This window comes from Lagopus leucura, unplaced genomic scaffold (assembly GCF_019238085.1).
Source record: "Lagopus leucura isolate 7727_CA_CO unplaced genomic scaffold, USGS_WTPT01 Super-Scaffold_100001, whole genome shotgun sequence".
Classification (NCBI taxonomy): Eukaryota; Metazoa; Chordata; class Aves; order Galliformes; family Phasianidae; genus Lagopus; species Lagopus leucura.
In genome coordinates, this window is record NW_024962262.1 from 45,234,718 (window position 1) to 45,256,212 (window position 21,495).

General features: G+C 39.0%; 1 protein-coding gene across 1 annotated transcript in view; it reads left to right on the plus strand.

Moving 5' to 3' along the window:
• The first annotated feature begins 460 nt into the window (after nucleotides 1-460).
• TGFBRAP1 (transforming growth factor beta receptor associated protein 1) overlaps nucleotides 461-21,495 on the plus strand; it is a 33,961-nt gene continuing 12,926 nt past the window's right edge. Inside the window, exons 1-5 of the mRNA XM_042867100.1 lie at nucleotides 461-533; nucleotides 3,683-4,384; nucleotides 10,456-10,650; nucleotides 11,722-11,876; nucleotides 17,322-17,404. Coding sequence (XP_042723034.1) covers nucleotides 3,700-4,384; nucleotides 10,456-10,650; nucleotides 11,722-11,876; nucleotides 17,322-17,404 — 1,118 coding nt within the window. The 5' untranslated portion in view covers nucleotides 461-533; nucleotides 3,683-3,699. The remainder of the gene's footprint in view (nucleotides 534-3,682; nucleotides 4,385-10,455; nucleotides 10,651-11,721; nucleotides 11,877-17,321; nucleotides 17,405-21,495) is intronic.

Below are 21,495 nucleotides of genomic sequence, written 5' to 3' on the forward strand. Positions count from 1 at the left end.
CTGGTGAGTTTCACGACTTATTTCCTTTCTATTTTTGTAATACTGCTTTGTCAGTCTTTACTTATCCCAGTAGGCTGGAGACAGGTCTCATCTGTAACTGTAGAATCTGTAATTCAGAACAAGCCCACATCCTGAATGGTATCTTCATTTTGCTGCTAGAGTGCCGCAGGCAGATCTCAGTGTAAACCCAGAACTACAACGCAGCTCCCTGTATTTCCGAGCTAATGCACGGTCACCACGCACCCATCACCCGCGCTCCGCGGGCACCTCCAGCCCCGCCCTCAGTGAGTGGAGCCGGAGCGGCCCCCGCCCACCACGTGACGGGAAAGGCGCCGTGCCCGCCCCGCTCTCACCCCGTTGGACGCGGTGACGTTGGCTCCGGGCGGGGCCTCAGCGGCACCGGAAGCGGAGGGCCGGCCAGGCTCTGGCGCTGACAGCGCGGCCTCAGGCCCGGCGCGGCCCCGGCCCTGGCCCCGGCAAGGCTTCGGTGCGGCGGGCTCGGTTCTCGGTGTAGCGGCGCCCGGCGCTCGCAGGTACCGCGGGGCGGGTAGGGGATGTGAGGTTGAAGCTGTGGCCTGCGGGCGGTGGGTGAGGCGCCTGCGGCACGGAAGCCGCCCCGACAGCCTGAAGCCGTCACGCAGGACGTTGCTTCGGCCGTGTCTGCCTGCAGCAGGCCGGTTGCTGCTGGTGTGCTGCTGTATCGGGAGCTGGATGCCCAGTAGATACAACCTGGGGGATGGGGAGAGCTCCCGCCTCGCACAGTTAACTGGTACTGGGTCGTCCCTGCGCCCAGGGAGGTCAGGAGTAATGAGCCGGCAGTTTGGCTTCACTGCTGAGGGGTGAACGCTGAGGGGAGGCCTTGTGAGTGGATGATTCAGGCTGGATGTGGCTCTGGGCAGCCTGGTCTGGTGGTTGGTGACTCTGCACATGGCAAGGGGATTGAAACTAGATGATCATTGTGGTCCTTTTCAATCCAGCCTGGATCATTTCAATCCATTTTATGGTTCTGTGATATGCTAAAAGGTGATTAATTACGGTCAGCAGTTCAGCAGAGTTGTCTTCTGGTTCCTTATAGAAGTAAGACAAGAGTACTGTAAAATTACGTGAGCTGATTTGTAAGCGGTGTTAATTGTTTCATAAATTGGATTAGTCGTCTGGCAGTGCTTGGTTGTGAAAGGGAAGGTATGGATTGCAGAACTGGAAGTGCTACCTAGCGCTTAAAGTCCATCTTCTGGATTGGTTGTGGTAATAATAAATAAAAACTCTTTTGACTTCAGTAATTTTGATTCTTGAGCTTAGTGAGTGCTGTATGGGCCATGCATTCTAAGTAATGTGTGGCTGTGCCTTTGGGCAGAGAGGATCCTGATGAACTTCAATAAAAGCAAATGTAAGGTTCTGCACTTGGAGAGGAATAACTGCATGCATCAGTACAGGTTAGGGGCTGACCTGCTGGAAAAGAGCTCTATGCAGAAGGACCTGGGTGTTCTGGTGGGTAAGAAGTTGGCCATGAGCCAGCAGTGTGCCAAGAAGACAAACGCTGTCTTGGGATGCATCAAAAAGAGTACAACCAGCATATTGAGGGAGGTTATCCTCCCCATCTCCTCTTCCTTGGGGAGACCACATCCGGAGTACTATGTCCACTTATGAGCTCCTCAGTTCGAGAATGATAAGGAACTTTGAGAGTTCAGTGAAGAACCACAAAGATTACTAAGGGCCTGGGAAGTCTGAGAGACCCGGGTCTGTTTAGGCTGAAGAAGAGAAGTCTGAGAGGTGATCTCATCAATGCTTATAAATACCTGAAGTGCAGGATTCAAGTAGATGATGCCAGGCTTTTTTCAGTGGCATGCAGCAACAGGACAAGGGGCAGTGGACAAAAGCTGCAATACAGGAAATTCTATGCCAACACAAAGAGGAACTTGTTTACTGTGAGAGTGACAGAGGAACAGGCTGCCCAGAGAGATTGTAGAGTCTCCTCTGGAGATATTCAAGACCTGGATACTTTCCCATGCAACCCACTGTAGGGAACCTGCTTTAGCAGCAGGGTTGAACTTGATTCCAAGAGGTCCCTTACAATCTTTATGATTCTATGATTGTGTAATGCTTGCCAGTACATATAGTCTGATATAAAGATTGTGTATAGCACCAAATAAAACTGACACTGATATTTAAAAGAAAAATCACTTTTTGGTGAGTTGAGTGATGCTTTGCATGCTTTAGTAAAGTAGATGGAAAGTAACATATGGCTTTTACTATTGCAGAGTAAAGAACAGGAAATGGGGTAAATGGAATCTGCATATGATGTTTCACTATAAGTTCTATTAGGCCTGAATTTTGTCAAATAAAAAAAAAAGGTTTAAAAAAAAATGTAAAGTAAAGCAACTTCAGATGTTAACTTGTAGTGTTACAAGCCTTGTGGCTTCTCTAGACATCTGAGAGCCAAAGCTTGTATCTTTTCGTGAGCAGGTGATCAGAGTTGCAGTGTTTGGTAGAGACCTGAAGAGATAGAGTCCAACCTCCCTACTAAAGCAGGTACTCTACAGTAAGTTGCACAGGTAGGTGTCCTGGCAGGTCTTGAGTATCTCCATAGAGGGAGACTTCACAACTGCTCTGGGCAGCCTGTTCCAGTGTTCTGTCACCCTGACCATATAGAAGTTCTTCTGCATATTCGTATGGAACTTCCTATGTTCAAGTTCTTGGCCATTGCTCTTTGTCCTATTGCAGTGTAACAGCAAGGAGAGCCTGGCCTCATCTGTTTGCCTTCCACCTCCCTTTAGTATTTAAAAACATTAATCACATCCCCTCTCAGTCTTCTTTTCCCCAGGCTGAAGAGGCCCAGGTTACTCAGTCTTTTCTCATATGGGAGGTGCTCTGGGTTCTTTATAATCTTTGTGGCCCTCCTTCTAGGAGTTCCCTGTCTTTTTTGAGGCGATGCTTGTAAAATCCTTATAGTGCCCCAGTGTCTGAAAGAGCCAGCAATGTGCAGAAAGCATCTTTTAAAATAGCTGGTGTTGTGTTGGATCTATTTCAGAGCAGAAGTATAGTGAAATTGTAGAATTTGGATAATTTCTGTGGTTGTTAATGTGCTCACTCTGGCTTGAGTAATCTGGTTGGAAATAAGAACACAGATCTGTTGGATCGTGGCTGGAGAAGGGGGCCACAAAAGTGGTATGTGGGATGGAACGTTTCCCCTATGAGGACAGGCTAAGAGAGCTGTTCAGCCTGGAGAAGAAGGAGCTCCAGGGAGAACTGAGTGTGGCCTTCCAGTGTCTAAAAGGGGGCTGTAAGAAAGAAGGGGACAGGCTTTTTAGTGAGGTCTGTTGTGATAGGACAAGGGAAATGGTTTCAAACTAGAAGATTGGATATAATGATTTTTATTTATTTATTTATTTTTAAACAACAAGGGTGATGAGGTACCAGCACAGCTTGCCTTGAGAGGTGGTGGATTTCCTGTCCCTAAAGACATCCAAGGTCAGTCTGGATGGGGCTCTGAGCACCCTGATCCAGATGTAGGTGTCCCTGTTCATTGCAGGGCAGTTGGACTAGATGGCCTTTAAGGATCCTGTCTAACTCAAGCAATTGTATGACCGTTAAAGATACTACAGTACAGCTTCTGTACAGGTGAATGGTAAATTTCTTTTACTGGCGTGTGTGGCAGTCAATAACTTTTTTCCTCTTTAATCAGATCACCCAGAAGACACGATGAGTGTTAAAGCTTTCAAGCTCGTCTCTGCTGTTGAGCGGGAGATGTTAATGGGAGACAAAAATCACGTCAACATTGAATGCATTGAGTGTTGTGGAAAGAACCTCTATATTGGAACCAACGACTGCTTTATCTATCACTTTATGTTGGATGAGAAGATATCAACATCTGGAAAAATAACTTTTGCAGCCACCAAGCAACTGCATAAATACCTGGGCTTCAAGAAGCCTGTGAGTGAGTTGAAAGCAGCTTCTGCACTCACCAGGCTTCTTGTGCTTTGTGATAACACAATAACTCTGGTTAATATGATGAACTTGGAACCTGTTCCCACGGGCGCTAGAATCAAAGGAGCTGTGACATTCACCTTAAATGAGAATCCTGTGAGTGGGGACCCTTTCTGTGTTGAAGTCTGCATCATCTCAGTCAAGCGACGGACCGTTCAAATGTTCATGGTGTTTGAAGACAGGGTCCAGATAGTGAAGGAAGTGGTTACCCCAGAGCAGCCCTGTGCTGTGGCTGTAGATGGTTATTACTTATGTCTTGCACTTACTACACAGTATATTATTTTGAATTACAATACTGGCATCTCCCAGGATCTATTTCCCTACTGCAGCGATGAGAAACGGCCAATTGTGAAAAGAATAGGCAGACAAGAGTTCCTGTTGGCTGGTCCTGGAGGGCTAGGTAAGACTAAGCTTGCTCTTTTTTTCAGTTTTTGAACTTGTGAGTCAAAGCTTAAGTAACAGTATTTTACAGAATAATGACACCTTTCTTCACAGGTCTGTGCTGTAATGCTGAGATAAAAGTTCAGTGGTAAATTGTTGGTACTAAATGTTTTTATTGCTCTCCTGTCTTAATGCACAAAAATCTGGTCCTTTGTATCTTAATCATGTCAGTAGAAAGCTTCATGTCTATATCGATGCCTAACAGGGCAAGCAGTAGAAGACTAGCATATAGGTGTGTTTACTGCAACACTAGTAAGAACTGTTAGGAGAATTAAACTTCATCCTAAATCCTGCAGAAGTAAACTGTTGGAACTATAAGTGTTGTCACAGTAGCCAGTGGTAATATTGCTACTTTTCTTAGCAGTAGTTTTCAGTTTTGCAAAAATAGAGCCAGGTCATGAGGAATAGCACTCTCCCCTAATAGATAACTTCAAGGATTAATGCTGCTGCAATTTGTCTAAACCAGCAAATGCTGTGAGTTCAGTAATCTTGAGCTTTTTTTGGAAAAGCTGCTGTATCCTGGAGTTGACAGACCAAAGGCACAATACTTGCATGCTGTTTGCCATATGACTCTCTGTTTAGGAGATGCAGTTTGTATATCATTCCTAGCATATTAGGAATAGTTTAATACAGATAGATCTCAAATAGGTGCTTCTTTTTTTGTTTTTTTTTTTTATTTTAATAAATTCTGAAGAAAAGCATGAGTGTAATCAACTGTTTATATTGAATTTGCAGTTTGTGACCAGGATGCAAGAGATATATCAACTTACCAGTTTTTTCCTGATAGACATGGAGATTAATTAGAATATCTCCTTTTGGAAATGATGTTCTGCGATGTACTTGTTTTTTCAGATTTGAGCCTTTTCTAAGTTATACTGGTTATACATCCACATTAGAATTCTTTGTTGCTTTAGATGTGGACCTAAATTTGTGGACATTAACCAATTTAGTAGTGCTGTGAAAATTAAAATTTGTGAATTGACTGTCTGGAAATACTCCTTTTTGGCATGTTTCTAAGGAGATCTCATTCTTTAATATTTTTTTATGAATGGACCATTCTGTTCAACTGCTTTGGCTTTATCTGTCTACTTCTTTGTTTATTTTTAGAAGAATGGATATGTTTTCAAAAAAATAGGAAAAACTGTTCTTAATTAGATTTTTACTTTTATTTGCTTCCCTAGAAGGCAGCTGTACAGTAAAGCCCTTAGAGAAACCAATATTCCTGTATAACTTGATTGTCCTATGCTGAAAATATCAGATATGATATCTTAAGCAAATCTACATCTCTTAGACATACTTTAAGCTTTGTTATTTCTCCACAGTACAGGCAAATCTTAAGCTCAGACTTAGTAAGACTGGTACTTACTATATAACTTTTCCTTGCCAAACTTATCTTCTGATCTTTTCTAATCATCTGTTTCCCGTTCTACTCCTCCTGTAGTTCTGTATAGTACCATGTACCTAGCTGTTCTTCTTCAGTAGAATTCTTGGTGAATTTAGCCTTTTTTGAAGTTGAGAAAATAGTTAAGCAACCTTATAAAACAAACATCGTGTATCTCAGCATTTGGGGTATGCTACTGCTGTAAAGTGGATGGACTTGGAAAGGCCTGATAGGAATCTTAAGTGTCAATTTTGTTTCACTAATGTACATCTTATCAATTAAGACGTTCATTTGGCACTCGGTAGTGCGTTTGTGTTGAATTCAGACTTGTTACTGAGGTGGAAATATTTTACACTGGTATATTTGGGTCTATAGGGTTTGAAGGGACATTTTTCTACTAGGGTAACTTGATTTTGAGTTCAGACAAACTGAGAATTGGCAGCAAGCAACTGCTTGAAATCATCATCATAAAGTAAAATATCTGAGTTTCTTTAACGTAACATTCAAGCAAAGTGAAAATTAGAATTGTTCATGGTTGATCTATAAACTGAACTATTCAGTATTTTGGTTCTACTTGCAGCTAGCGTATAGTTCGTTCTCTGAAAAGTAGTGGGAACTTGATTTTTATTTTTTTTTCTTGTTGGTACATCTTCATTCTGTCCAGTAATTAGTACATACAGAATTGAAAATCAGTTATTTCTGAGTACGCATGAAACTCTGCTTGATAAAATTCAATTTTTTAGGAAGCTGTTATTCCATGCTTCTAATCTGATTTTTTACAGCATAGGCTTTATTTAATAATTTTCAACAAAGAGTTCTTACCTACTGACACAGAGTACACATTCCCAGCATTATTTGGTGTAACTATCCCTGGAATATTAGAGGTTTTGACACATCACTTAATGCGAGGCTGGATCAAGCCCTGAGCAGCTTAATCAAGCCATGTATATTCCTGTTCATTGCGGGGGAGCTGGACTAGATTAAGGTCCCTTCCAACTCTAAGGGTTCTATGATTATATTATTCTGTGATTTGAGACAAGGAGGTGATTTGTGGCAGCCTAACCAATCTGGTGGCTTTCGATGATGGAGTGATGGCATCAGTAGACATAGGAAGAGCAACTAATGTTATCTACCTGGACTTCTGCAAGGCCTTTGATATGGTTCCATAGGAGGTGGCAGCAGGGGCAGATGACCTGGGAGAAATATGGAGAAAAATCCATACATGTGGTGATGAGACTGTGCAAGCCAAAGTCCAATTGGCATTGAATCTGATTGACACCTTGTAGGACAACAAAAAGAACTTCTACAAGTATATTAACAGGAAAGGAAGGCTAGGGAAAATGCTTGCCCACCACTGAATGGGGCAGGCAACCCCATGCCAGAGGACATAGAAAAGAAAGTCTGAGGGGTTTAATTAATCGTGATGAATCAACATTGGTTTTATGAAAGGATAATTGTCTGACCTGTCGGGTAGTCTTGGTGGATGAGGAGAGAGTAGTAATGTGGACTTCAGCAGGGCTTTTGATGCCACCTCCTATAACACTTACAGGCAAACAGATGAAGAACAAGCTAGATACTGAGATAGGTTGAAATTGTGACTCAGGGGTTGCAGGCAGCAGCACAAAGCTCAGCTTCAGTTCAGTCACAAGCTGTGTATCTCAGGGGGCCAATAGTGAGGACAATTCTGATATTAATGACATGGATAGTGGTATGCCTTGCACCCACAGTAAGCTTGTACGTGATAAGCAAGTGAGAGCAGTAGCTGATACAAAGATGATTGCTGCATTTTGTTTGAGGAGGGGCTGAGCAGCCTTAGGACTGTTCAATCTGAAGAAGAAAGACCTTGTGTAGATTGTACCAAAATTCAAGAAAAAACTTCATTATTGTGGTGGCTGAAGGATGGAACCTGAAAAGGGTGTAAGTCTGTTCTCAAAGATACCTAAAACCTGACTGGATTGGGTTTTGAGCAAGTGAGTCAAAGCTGATTTAGTGAGGAGGTTCCCTCCCGATTTCATCTAATCAACTTCAGTGCATATATAAATTTTATGTAATTAATTATAGTTTATTCTTTTTCCGGCATTAACTCTTCTCAGTGGTGCGTGGGTTGAACAGTTGCATAGTGATTGAGTAGCCTACAAATGGACAGCTGCAGCCTATAACTTGCAACAGGCACGTGTGCTAAGCAGAATGATTCATAAAAGGTTATGCAATTCATTTTCTCGCAGTTGGTGATAGTGTATACAGCATAGTAGTCAACAGCAACCAACATGTTCCCTTTTTTCACCCACTTGTAGTATTCCTTTTGCTGTCAGCTTTTACGATAACCAAAAGTTTTCATGTTGTTTAAAAGAAACAAGTAAGTAATCATGCTTTTTCTTACTGCACTTTTTTCCCAGATATTTTCACTAAAACTTTTGTTTAAAAACAAACAAAAACACTGCAGAGTCTATCAGACAAATATGTAAGTTGGTCCTTTCTTGAGTGTAGAGGGTCGTACTGGATGTCCTCTGGTAGCCCTTAAGCTTTTGTGGTTCTACAGATTTGTAGATCTCTTAGTGCTAAGAGCAGCATTGTTGTGTTTTGAGTCAATTTTATAACTTCTGGATTGCACGTGCATTTCTAACATGAAATCAATCCATGATTTCATCTGTATCATAAGGCACATTCCTGTACTTAACCAGGGACCACGGGCTTCCTGCTGTTGCTGTTATCCCTGGGTGAAAGTTTGATCAAGACTAGTTATGACATTGTTCTACCTCAGAAGCCTCAGCTGCTGAGAGCTGAGGGCTGTAGACAGATATTGAGTTGGAAAAGTACTGTGATTTGCTCTGCTTGTCTTTTCATTTCCTTAAAGGTTTGGGTTTTTTTAATGACCAATTAAAAGAGCTCTGTGATTTAAAAATAATCATAATGAAAAAAAAGTGTTTTAATAATAGCAAAGAAATAATAAAATTTTAACAATTTTTATTTCAAATATAATTATTCCTGACTACTACTGATATATATATTTTTTTCCTACCTTTTGAAATGGAATTGTAGACAGGATAGCAAGGAGTCACAACTGGAAGGTATTAAAAATGAGTAGTGCAGTCAGCCTTGCATCATTTTTTGCTTCCGAAGTGTAAGAATATCCAAGTCAGTTTGGATAGGATATTGTGGCAAAGCAGTATTTTCTGCAGTGTGCTGTTTGAAAAAGTGATACTGTTAGTGTTAAAGTAAATAACATGCTTTATAAAGTGCTAATAGTTAGATGTGCAATCATGACTGTGCAGCACCATTAGTCAAAGGAAAGGGTTGATAATTTCAAAGCGGCTTTAAAGAATCCAGAAACTTAGTTTCTATACCACAGTTCTGTGTTATAAATAAATTAAAAAATAAAAAAAATCTACAGCCATATGTTTTGTTCACTTTTTTGGGGTCAGGGAGGGAGAGGTGTTAGGTGTTTGTCTGTTTATTTCCCTTCAGGGTGGCACTGCTACCCAGCTACCCTTACCTCACCCTTGCCTCGTTATTCTCTGTTTGGAAGAGCTTTTGTAAATTGAATAACATAATCTTTTAATCTCCTCTATCCTTTAGAACTCAGGCTCATTCTACCAGCTGCCAAATGGCTCATTCCTGCTGAAGAGCAATATTCATAGGCATGTCTTTTTAGTGGAGTGAGAATTCTGTGATATTAAGTGGTACGTGTTCATGTTTATAACAGAAATTTACATGATGCTCAGTTGTCAAAGAATTATTGAACAACATCTGCAAGTCTAGACTGGAATTTTCCATCAGTTAATAGTAGAAAAGTCTCAGAAAGTAGAATTGGTGAATACTAAGTACAAGAAATGGAAGCAAAGCCTTATGATCCAAAAGCACGTCATACTTTTAAGCTAGGAGAAGGAAGAACAGAACAGACAGGAAGAAAGGACAGTAGCAGCAAAAAAAATACATATTAACTGAAGGTACTGGGTTTAATGTCATTGATTTGATAAGACAGCATAGGTATCTTTGGATATTAAAGATGTTTTTAATCTGTGTTTGGCTTAAGTAAAGATATGCTTTATATGTTTGAATGTTTTTTAAGAGGTTTGAAAAACTGACACCTTTCAGGAAGTGGCTTTTCTGTAGGAACTCTAATCTCATTCTGTGAAAATTTAGGCATGGCAAAGTGGAGAAGTGAAGCACTGCATACGGGCTGGCGTGCTCTTTGGGCATATGATGCTGCAAGGACCAAATACGCCTTTATTGCGGGATAGGTCGGTTGTGCAGATCTGCAGCTCTTACTAAGACCATATTGTTTGAATATCCAACCTCACTAAATATTTATGGTTTGGGATGAGTTTGAACAGCATGTCATAATTGTTAAAGATACTTTTATGAAAATAACTGGGTTATGGATTAGTTGCTTTTTCAATATTTTCTCTTTTCATTCATTCAGTCAACTTTTCATTCCTTTTGGTATTTGTTTCTGTGGGTGCTGGATAAAGAACAACTTCAAAACTGAACAAGCCAACAGGTTTGTAAGATCCAGGGAGGTGTGACGTGCTGCCATTGTGCCATCTGATGCTGCATCTGTTCTTCTAAGACCTATACCTTGTTATCAATACTGGTGGGGGGAAATGCTCTTCAATTAGTGTGAGCCTCAGGCTTCTTTCTTTTTGTAGGCATGTTTGCAACTGTAGATGGCATTTCGCAGCGTGCTCCTGTGCACTGGTCGGAGAACGTGATTGGAGCAGCTCTGTGCTTTCCCTATGTGGTTGCTTTGGATGAGGATTTCATTACAGTGCACAGCATGTTGGACCAGCAGCAAAAGCAAACCCTGCCATTTAAAGAAGGTCATATTCTACAGGATTTTGAAGGTACTAAAGAATTGTTTTTGGTTTTTTTTTTTGTACCAGTAATTCTGGAACAATCACCACTGTGAGGGTAGTCACTTCATTTGTTGGTTTTTGAGGTTTTTTTTTTTAAAAACAAATATCTATCAAGTGTGTGAACTATTGTAACTTCTTAGCAAATATTTTTTGTCATTTAGGTTCCTGCAGGCTGTGATAGGAAAAAATCATCATCTAGGATTCAGTGCTTCCACCAATATGTTGAATGTACTTTATTCAAGTTAGTTGTTGAATAGGAGTGTGTGAGCCTAGAGTTTTTTCTTGTAACTTGATACTGTTCTTTGAAAGAAACTAAAGATGTTACAAGTCTGTAATTGTGGGCTGCAGATAGATGTCCACTTGTTCTCCTGGCAAAGTTTACGTATCTTAAAATTGTTCTTTTGGATGCCTTTCCAAAACAGCTGATAAAGCTTCATAGAATTATAGAATGGCCAAGGTGAAAAGGACCTTCAAAGTTTCAACCCCCCTGCCACAGGCAGGGTTGCCAGCCACTAGACCTGCAGAAGTAGGTATTTTATAACAAGTTGTTAAACACAAATACACTTTTTTTTTTTAATGATCTAGCCTTCAATTACAGACTAGCTATGCAATATATTTCATACTTGTTTTGTTTTTATTCTTTTCCCTAGAGAGCTACAAACCCTAGTACTATGAATTGCATGTTACTTTTCAGTTTTTGAGTACAGCTGTACAATTTCCTAATGCAAGCATGAGGAAAATAGGCTTGCTGTTAAAAGTCTGTTCTCTTGAATCTAATTTTAAAGTGATGACCTGTATGACTTAGTTCTACAGAAGTGAAATATAATCAGCTTCATTTACTCAGAGTGGGACAAAATCTGCTATAAATAAGTTTATTAGCTTGGAGTGCAATTTACTGGTGAACTGTGCTATCTGGGGAATACAGTAACAGCAAAGATAAGTTTTAAAACTTTAACCCTGTTTAGATTCTTATATCATAAATGTTAAAGCCTATTTCTGAAATACTGCTCTTTTTTTCTGAAAAAGAGTGTAAAATCAATGTCTGTTTATGTTCTCCAGGAAAAGTGATTGTTGCTACTAATAAGGGTGTGTATATCTTGGTACCGCTGCCTTTGGAAAAGCAGATTCAGGATCTTCTAGCTAGCCACAGAGTGGAAGAAGCCCTTGTTCTAGCAAAAGGAGCTCGAAGGAATATTCCAAAAGAGAAATTTCAGGTCTGTCATTACTTGAATTTTCATGATAATGTAAGTTTACAGTGGGACCATGTATGCCAGTGGCCAAATGATCACTGGGTAGGATGGGCGAGGAATTTGCATTGAAGAGGAATCTACTAATACCTTGTAGTATTTCAGCCTGGAGAAACAAATGTGCTACTGAACTGATTTGTGTTGTTAACAGCTGTGACGTTTGCAGCACTGAGTGTGGCTGTTTTGCTGGTTTTTGCTATTCTTTTTTCCCCCTTGTTCGTAACTTTAAACCAGAAAACTGGTGATGGGGAAGGAAACATTGCAGTGCATGCTGTAGCTCTCTGTTCACTTGTTAGATATTATTGCTGTTTAAAAAAAAGTATGCTTTATTTCCATTCAGAGGTGTTTTGTTTTGTTTTTTTTATTAGGCATTCTCACTGTGTCTTAAACTCCATAATATACAACTTTAAAAACTGTCGTAGGAAGTGCATAACAAACACATCTTCCAGACTTGGACTGGTATATAACAGAATGGTTAAGATTTCCGTGGAGTAAAAGCATCTCAGTAGCTTTTTATTTAGTGTTAGAGATTTGTACTCATTTCCTTCTCCCTCTGGTTTATTTTATAATACACATGCTTCAGAATTTACTCCTATCTCTGATCTGGAGTCTGAAACTTAGATAAACATGAAATCTCTTGTAATATAAAGAAATAATCAGTTTATTCTGGAGCAATATTTTTGGAAGTGAACTTGAAACGATTCACCAAGTATGTGATTGGATGTTTGATGGTTTCTTTCCTTTTGATCTATAATCCACATGAAATCTATATGTGGAGCAGAAATTAATATTTTCTATTTTTTTCTAGGTAGTTTGGGGTGTTACACTGCCATCAAAATGGCATCTGTTGCATTACTTTGAGTTTGCTTAGAATACATTGAAATTTTGGTACCTGACTCTGGAAATTTTAAAACTGCAGTGGACCAAAATGAATTCAGTCTATCAGGAAATATTTTAATTTTAAAAACTTTGTAATTTTGTTCATGGCATAACATGTAAATGTTGTTCAAGGCCCTTGGAAAGAAATCATTGAATGAAATGAAAATTCAGAGAGCTTTCACTTTGATCCATAATTCCTCTGAGTGGCTGGGAGATTTCAGAATGTAAAAATTTTGGCAGAAGACTGTTTCCATGTTTCCCCCCTTTTAGGAAAGTACTGTCTGCAAGTACTTGAAAAGTACTGAAGTACTGGAAAGTATCTCAGCGAATTCAGAATTCAGTTTGCAGTTTGTTTTAATGTCTAACTTTTCTTTTGCAATCTAAAGAGGCAAACTAAATTCGAGGACAGAATACATGATTCTGTCTTCTGTGTATTTTTTACACCTCTAATTTTCCAGCTATTTCCAGTTTATGAGGATTTAGTGTGAGAGATTTCTCCACAGATTAACTGCAACTCCCTGTATAAAATTCATGATTAATTCCTCTGAGGTTTTCGTACTTTTAGGGGTTTTCTACTTTTAGAATAAGTTACGTTCTATTTAGTAGTGCCTTATGTGCATTTGTATGTATGCCTTACTTCCCCAAATTACTGTTTCCAAGAATGTTATTAAGTTCTTTCTGACTTTGTGTTTTCAAGTGTATTCAATTACTTTTGGTCAATGCTATGGCTGAAAAGCAAAAAATTTACATTGTAAGCAAAACCTCTTGAAGGTTTGAATTCTAAATACAGACTGATGTTAACTGCAGCTTAAATTGATGAAGCCTCCCATTGACTTGTTAAAATGGTTCAACTTAAATTCTTTGTTGACATGTTAGTCCAATTTTTTGGAATGCATCAGTAGCTGGAAATGGGACGTGTTGAGCTTGCTTTCCAATGTGTCTCTAATAATTAATGCTGTCATTACAGTTTTGGTACAAGCACATCAGTCATTCCTTTACTGTAGTCTCCCATAATACAAGCCTGACAGAGTACATCCAAATCACACGCTTCACATGCATCTCTTGCGTCGTTTCCTGGGCATTCTTTAATTGGTCAGATCATCTCTCTCTCTTCTAAGTCCTATCTAATAAATATCTTCAGGTATCTATTTTCCAGGCTTTACTGATTCTTGTATAGCTGACATTCAAGGCCTTAATTCACCATTTTATACTAGCAGGAGTAGGAAAATGAAAGTATTGGATTAAGATGCTTGATCCAGCAGCTGTAATTTATCCATACAGAAGGGTGATTGCAGTTCTTTGATACAATTAGTATACTGCCTTCATTTTCAATAAGCTGTTTTATCTTTCCCAGTTTGGAATGGCTTTTGCCATTGCATATGTGACTTGAACTCAGTCAAGGGAGCTACTGAGGACATAAGATTCTTTTCTGAACTTTAATACTGCCTTGTTGCATGCATACACAGTTGCACACTTTCTCTATTTACATCTACGTAAATATATATGTATATATGCCAATAATGCAGAATGATATTTGGGTTGAAACAGTAAAGTACTGCATTCTCAAAATTATTTGTACAGCAAATGCTTAGTTTATGGTAAGAAGATCATGCATTAGTAGCTCCAACATTATTTAGCACGTGCTCCTGCATACTGCATATTTCTGTTATTTTACATTAAAATGTCTTTGAGCATCAAGAATTATCATTAAGTAAAAACTGCAAAGCAAGAGAGGTGCAAGGGAGATGGCTTTGCTGGCTATCATTTTTGGTAGAAGAATAGAAAGGCCTTTCTACCATGCTACCATGAAATGACTGAACACTACTTATTAATTTTTCAGGACAGCTGAAGTTTGCAGAAATCATGGTTGATGGTAGTGAAGACCTTGGTTAGATTGACACACCTCTTGCATAGGTATCTCTTTTTTTGCCTCTCATTTCTCTCTAGTTTCAAAAAACTTGTTAACTGCACACAAACCTGATGAAAACTGAGGTAACTTTCTAGAAAAAAATCTTTTTGGCAATCTTGTTGAGAATTCTGATAATCCTAGAAAGGCTTTTCCAAGCTGCTGGTAGAATTAAGGCTTTGCTATAGCTAATGTGGCTTCAGCAGTCAGCTTTGTTTACTAGTGCTTTTTCAGATACTAATTAATAAAACTCTTAATTCATGTTTCTGTAAGTAAACTTTTGTTCTTGCTATTTTTTTTTTAATATGAATTCAGTCAACAGTATAGAATTTGCCTAAGGCACTTCAAGTCCTGTGGTTGTTATGTTGGGGCAGTAGGTAATGTCTTGAATTCTGGCAGACTGTAACTTAATATGTTTTTAAATGTGCCAATTACACAATTAGTCTAGAAGGACTCAGGATCACTTCTGTATCATAAACAAAAATAAGCTGTTCGTAGTTGGTACGTAGATCTACCTTATTTTTAAAAACTCTGCAAAATATTGTCATATTTTCCAGATGTATTGCTTCCATAATCTTGAGGCATTTTAATGTGTAATGCTTACCTTGTTGGGTGAAAATCAACCAGAATACTCCGTATCTTATCAGTGTATATTTTAAAGTTGTAGAAGCATCTGCTTGGAGATGTGCACTGAAATTGGATAACAAAGGAATGAGTGAAGATACATCAGGGAAAGTGAATACCACTTAATCAGTTTTAAATTTAAAGCTGATTTCTTAGCCCTACACTTAAACTGTCAACAAGCTCTTGTGAAGATTGCTGTAAAGAGTAAGCCGTACAGTTAAGGCAGCGCCTTCAGTGTGTTAGATCAATGCAAACTTAACTCTAATATTCTAATTCCTAATGTGTAAAATTAGTGGTCCATTGACTGGAAAAATTGAAAATGGATTTCCAAAAACCCCTAACTTTAATGTTGGTTTCTCTAGCAGCTTGATCAGTGTTTGTTCTTTGGCCTTCCCTAGCAAGCCTGAGGTCAGATTTTGAAGGTTTTTGGCACAGTAAGATGTGGGTTAAAATCCTTTACCAGCACCTATCTGCATCCTCAGGTAGTTACCAGACAGCTATTCATAAGCTCACAGATTTCAATTCACTGGTACAGTAACACAATTGTAAATCTAAGATACTTGGAGTTTTTTTTATGTATGCATTATCATCTGAGGTAGTTTTATTTGATTGCTCTAATTAAGTTCCCTTTTATCATAGCATTTGTCTGAGAAGATGTGCCAGATAACATGTCCCTTTATTTACCCTTCTACCCCCAACACTGGGGAGGCAAGAAAAGTCCCAGTACTCTACAAATCAGTAGTTGTAATGGTTCATTGATGATCAAGGATAAGTATTAGGATAATCCATTAGTAGTGTATGCACAAACTAAATGGACTTAAGCCAAGAATTTCTCTTGGTAAATCCACAGTCTTTAATCAAGATGAAAAATCAGTGGTTGGAATATCAGTCTACCCTGCTTGAAGTATGCCTGAATTGTATGCCTGAATGGATTGGAATTTCTCTGGTTGTTCTCACTGAAAATGGAACTCTTATTCATAACAGCATTCGTACTCGGCTTGATGTCAGAAAACTGCATATTCATGATAAAGTTGAAGGGTAAAGTTGAGAGCATGTGGAAGTGGCTAGCTGTATTCACAAAGCACTTGTGCTGTCTCAAGTGGTGGATATTTTGCATATGACAGTTGAGGTTCCTTTCAGTAATTTTCTTTTTGCCATTGGAAATATTTGAGCTACATTTAATCTAGTGATAACCAATTCACCATTCAGATTCAAAAAACCAAAAAATACCATTTTAGTATTTAAAGCAGAGTTGTTCTTTTTCTAGTGATTTTTTTTTTCTTCTGTAAACTCTTGTTTCTGTCTAGGCATGATCGTAACAACAAAACTGTAACACATTGCTTTCCTTGTGCTTTTACTTATGCTTTCCTTTTAAAGCATATTTTATGTACATTTCATGATGTATTCTATATTTGATAAATTGAACTGCTTTAAAAGTATCTGTTAATTAAAAACAACAGCAACAACAGAAATCTGTCAGAAAATCAGAAATATTGTTATCAAGTGGGAAAGAGGCTGTGAAAATCACCAGCAAGGTGGCAGGAGAAGTGTGGTCAGAAGAGGAGAAAGTTGGCTGTGTGTGTTCAGCTGGGACCCTTGAGTTGTTGTTCTTTTTTGTCTGGTGAATTACAGGAACATTAAAGATAACCATTGGCCATTTGTAAATACCATGAACTTGAGGCAGGTCAGACTGGTGTTAGATGAGCCAGTGTTTGAGTAAGAAACCCTGAATTTGCTATTTGTGGATTTGTTTTCAGTACGTTTTTGTGGGTAGTGTTGTGTTTACACACATCTGTGAATGTAACTCAGCCTGGGCAGCAGATTCAGAGTATATGTGGGTACATACAATTTAATATCATGATATTATTTTCACGTGTTACTTAATGGTTCCAGTTGGAAGTCATGTATTCAGTGTCTTTATGATGTACTTGTTACAGCTCTGACTGGCATCATGTGAATAACTCCTTAGAAATGTAATAGTTTTTCCCCCTTCTCTTTTATAGGTAATGTACAAACGAATTTTGCAGCAAGCAGGTTTTATACAGTTTGCACAGCTTCAGTTCCTTGAAGCAAAAGAACTCTTCAGGTAATTGTGTGACAAGAAACGTAGTAACTTATCTTTAAATAAGGGGTTAGCATAATTGGCTTTAAAAACACTTGGTCTCCTGAGTGTTTTTTGAAATCGCATGTGATAAAATGACTTGCTTAGGGGAAAATGCAGAGTAAGATTGAAACAGCTTTGTATTTCAAGAGTTAATGCAACTGTTTGGTGTTTTGGTTTTGGTTTTTTTTCTTGTATGCTAATGTCCAGCAGTGTTAAGGTTTCTGTAATTCTATAATCTGATTCTGAATTCTGTCATTCTGTAATCTGACTGTGTGTTGGTAGTAGACTTCTACATTGTAGGAAAAAGAGTTGCTCTTGGATTAATGGAAATGCTTCTAGGAAAGTGAACCTTTGGGAGAAGTTACTACTAGACAAGGAATTCTGCATTTTCTCTCCAGTATAGCAGGATAATGGGAAACACGGGGCTTGAATGGGCAGTGTGTACAGAGTGGAAACTGGAGAATGACAAAAAAGACCTGAACAGCATTTGAGCAATTTGGTTTGGCAATGACCCCTGTCTGTATTACCTTGTAATTTTTGGCAATAGTAAGCAACTTACAGTTTCCCTCCCTGTGATCTTCCAAACACTGGAACTAAATCTTTGCTGTCTCGTGTATCTTAAGCGGAATTAAAAGGTCTATGAAGTAAAGAATCCTTTACAAAATTTCCACTAAACTTTTCCACATTGATTTCCAGCAGACTTCTTTTTACTGTGGCCGGCTGTGATAAAATGGTTTGAGGTTGAACTAGCTGTAATGTTTATTCCTTGTCTAGGTGTGTTAGGTGTGCGTGGCCAGGATTCTATAGCAGTGCAGCTGTCTTGACTATGGTTTGTCCCTTCAACCTCAACTCTTTTATTCCTTTACCCAAAATTCCTGTCATTGATTGTCTGCAGTCTATTCGTGTTCACAGTGATTTAAAGGTCTTTAATAGCAATGAAAAAGAGGAAGTGTGTCCTGCAGAGAGCTCTGGCTCTGGTGAGTGGAAGGGAGATGGAACAGCCCAGTTCAGTTATGCAGCACCTATCCAGCTGATGGTCCATCTGACAAGCAAGTTTCAGTAATTCAGTTTCAGTGTTGTGCAAGCTCCTTTATAGAAAAGCTGTTTCATGAGAAAACTTTCTGTCTGAGCATGAATTTTGAAGCTGGGTCAGCATCCCAGAGTGTTTCCTTTCTCTCAAAGTTGCAACTCCAAAGTAGAACAGCTTTTCATGAACTGATAAAATCTTTGTGGTGGGGAGAAAACAAAAATAAGTATCACTTCTCACTATCTACACGTAAGTGTGTGTGTGTCCATATATTTGGATGACTCTTACAGAATGCAGTTTCCCTGATGATTATTATTATTTTTTTTCAACCATGGCCATCATACCTAGTCCAAGTAATTGATATTTTTATTGATATTTGTAGGAAAAATGATAAGTGACAGTCTATGCAAATACTCCCCTATCTGTATGTATTGCTCTGCAGGTGGTGTAAGTTGGTGTTAGTCAGAAATAATTTATTTTAAAATGCTGAAGGGCCACTTGATATATGTCTGAGGAAGAGATAATTTAGCAGTGAAACAGTAGCAGCAGAAGCTTCAAGAAACTGGTGAGGTGTGGCTCTGCTGCTGGCCAAATTTGTAGCCAGATCAGCTCGTTTCTCAGGAAACATCTATGAGTTACAGATTAAACAGGAAATAATTGCATTGATTAAGTCTCATTTTCTTATATCAGTAATCCTTGATTAACCTTATCAAAATAGTTATCTTATTCTTAAAGTCATAGTTCTTAGAGGCTGAAACTTTTAAGAGGAATACTTTCCTACTAAGTTCCTTTTGGTTATGCTGATGCTTCCAAGTACTGACTAACATTGACAAAAAGGAAGGAAGTGGTAGCTGGATTTAAACTCTAATAGTTAAACAGAGGAAGGGAAGATTTTATTTTCTTTAGTTGAAACTTTTAACCTTAAAATGAACTGTCACCACAGGACTTGTTTGGTTTGACAGACTGTTACTGCTAGCATCATATTATCCACTATAACCTACAAATTAACCTACATGTTGTTAACATTGGGGATTGCTATAGCATAGGCTATTGCTGAATTCATCATAATGGGTGAGGTCACCATAATGTGGATCTAAGAATTTCAAAACCAAATGCAAAACCCAGAAAGAGGAATTAAAAGGAAATTTCAACTGCAGGAATCAGCAGAGTAGATGTGGACATTTCTCTTATTAGAAGCTGCCCTTTCTAGTGTAGAGATTGAGCTTTTTTTGGCAGTAGTGTGTGAATCATTTCATTCAGCGCCAGGCTGGATGTGGCTCTGGGCAGCCTGGTCTGGTGGTTGGCGACCCTGCACTTAGCAGGGGGGTTGAAACTAGATGATCTTTGAGATCCTTTTCAACCCAGCCCATTCTATGGTTCTATAGATACGTATGATTCTATAAAGCCTCTCTTTACAGGAAGGCTCCCTATGTTCAAATTCTGCAATTTTCTCTTACTGATGTTGCTGTGTTTCCATGCTTTGCAGGCTCTAGGCTCTGAAACAAGATGTTTGCTTACTGCTCTTAAATTCCTTGCTATTGCTGCTGTCTCCCAGAATTTTACTCTTCTGGTACAGATTCATGAGCCTATGGACATCCTTAAATCATACTTTTCAAGTTCTAAGTAGTTGTTAACAGTGTGGTGTTTCTTACTGGTTCATGTTTTCTGAATGGTTTGGGGATTATTTCTTTGGCCAGAAGTGAACAACTTGGGGCATGCCTTCAGCACTTCAATTACTTCAGAACAATAGATGAGAGGTTAAGCCATTTCGTAGACTCACTGAACAGCAGAATGGTTGAGGTTGGAAGGGACCTTAGGAGGTTCCTGCTCAAGCGAAGACCACTGAGAACAGATTGCCCAGATCTTTATGTGGAAAGACAATGATAGGATAAGGGGGAATGGCTTTAAACTGAAAGAAGGGTGACTAATATTAGATATTAGGGAGAGGATCTTTACTCACAGGGTGGTGAGGTGCTGGCACAGCTGCCCAGAGAAGCTGTGGTGCCCCATCCCTGCCCAAGGCCAGGTTGGATGGGACCCTGGGCAACCTGAGCTGGTGGGGGGCAGCCCTGCCCATGGCAGGAGATGGGGATGGCTGGGCTGTGAGGTTCTTCCAACCTAAGTCATTCTGTAATTCTGTGATCATTCACAGTTATTGCCAATGGATTGAAAAAAATTGTTCCCGCTCCATTTAGTTCCATGGTTATAACTAGTTTCCTTTTAGAATTTTCCAGTCAGTTTTGTGAATGGGAAAGTCTTTCCTGAGGCTGACTATTGTATAGATATAGATAAAAACATCTTAAGTTTTGTTTGTGGAGAAGAAAAAAATAAACAGGGTTTCTTCTGGCGAACTTGAAGTTCATTTTTATTTTTTTCGACAACAGTATCTTCTGCCTTTCAGGAAAGCTAGTCTCTGAAGGTGAATTCTGAATAGTGAATTGACAGAGAAATAAAATATAAATCTTGATTTCTTATTGCTCTTCTAAAACGAGGCCTTGCAGGTGTTATCATTCTAAGTGTGAAAATCAGGGAGATATTTGCCACATTTGGACCAAATTCTGATGTTATTCTTTCGTAAGATTGTCTTTTCCATTGCTTGAGGACTTTCTTGGATGTGGTAGAGAAAACCTGTATAAGGTAACATACTTGTGTTATGGTGTGCAACATTTGCACAGTCTTTTTGGCTTTCCTACAACCTTTTACTTCTTGTTGTTTGGTTTGGTTTTTTTGTTTTGGTTTGTTTTTTTTTTTTGCCTCTGTTAGGTGTATTATTGATGAAGTTTAGGACAGTCCCAGGAACTTGTCCCAGTCCCTGAAGCTGTTGAGATGATTTTTTTTGTTGTTTTTTTTTTTTGGTATGCCACCAAACAGCTGTAATATATCAAAAGCAAAAGACTGGACAGTCTCTGAATTCTCAGTAATCTAGTGGAGATACAAAAGAAATACAAAAATATCAAAAATAAAATTCCAAATTTGTTCTGATACTTGCTTTGACACAGAAGGCAATAACTTCCAGAAACCGATGACCTGTTGGTGTCCTGCCTCC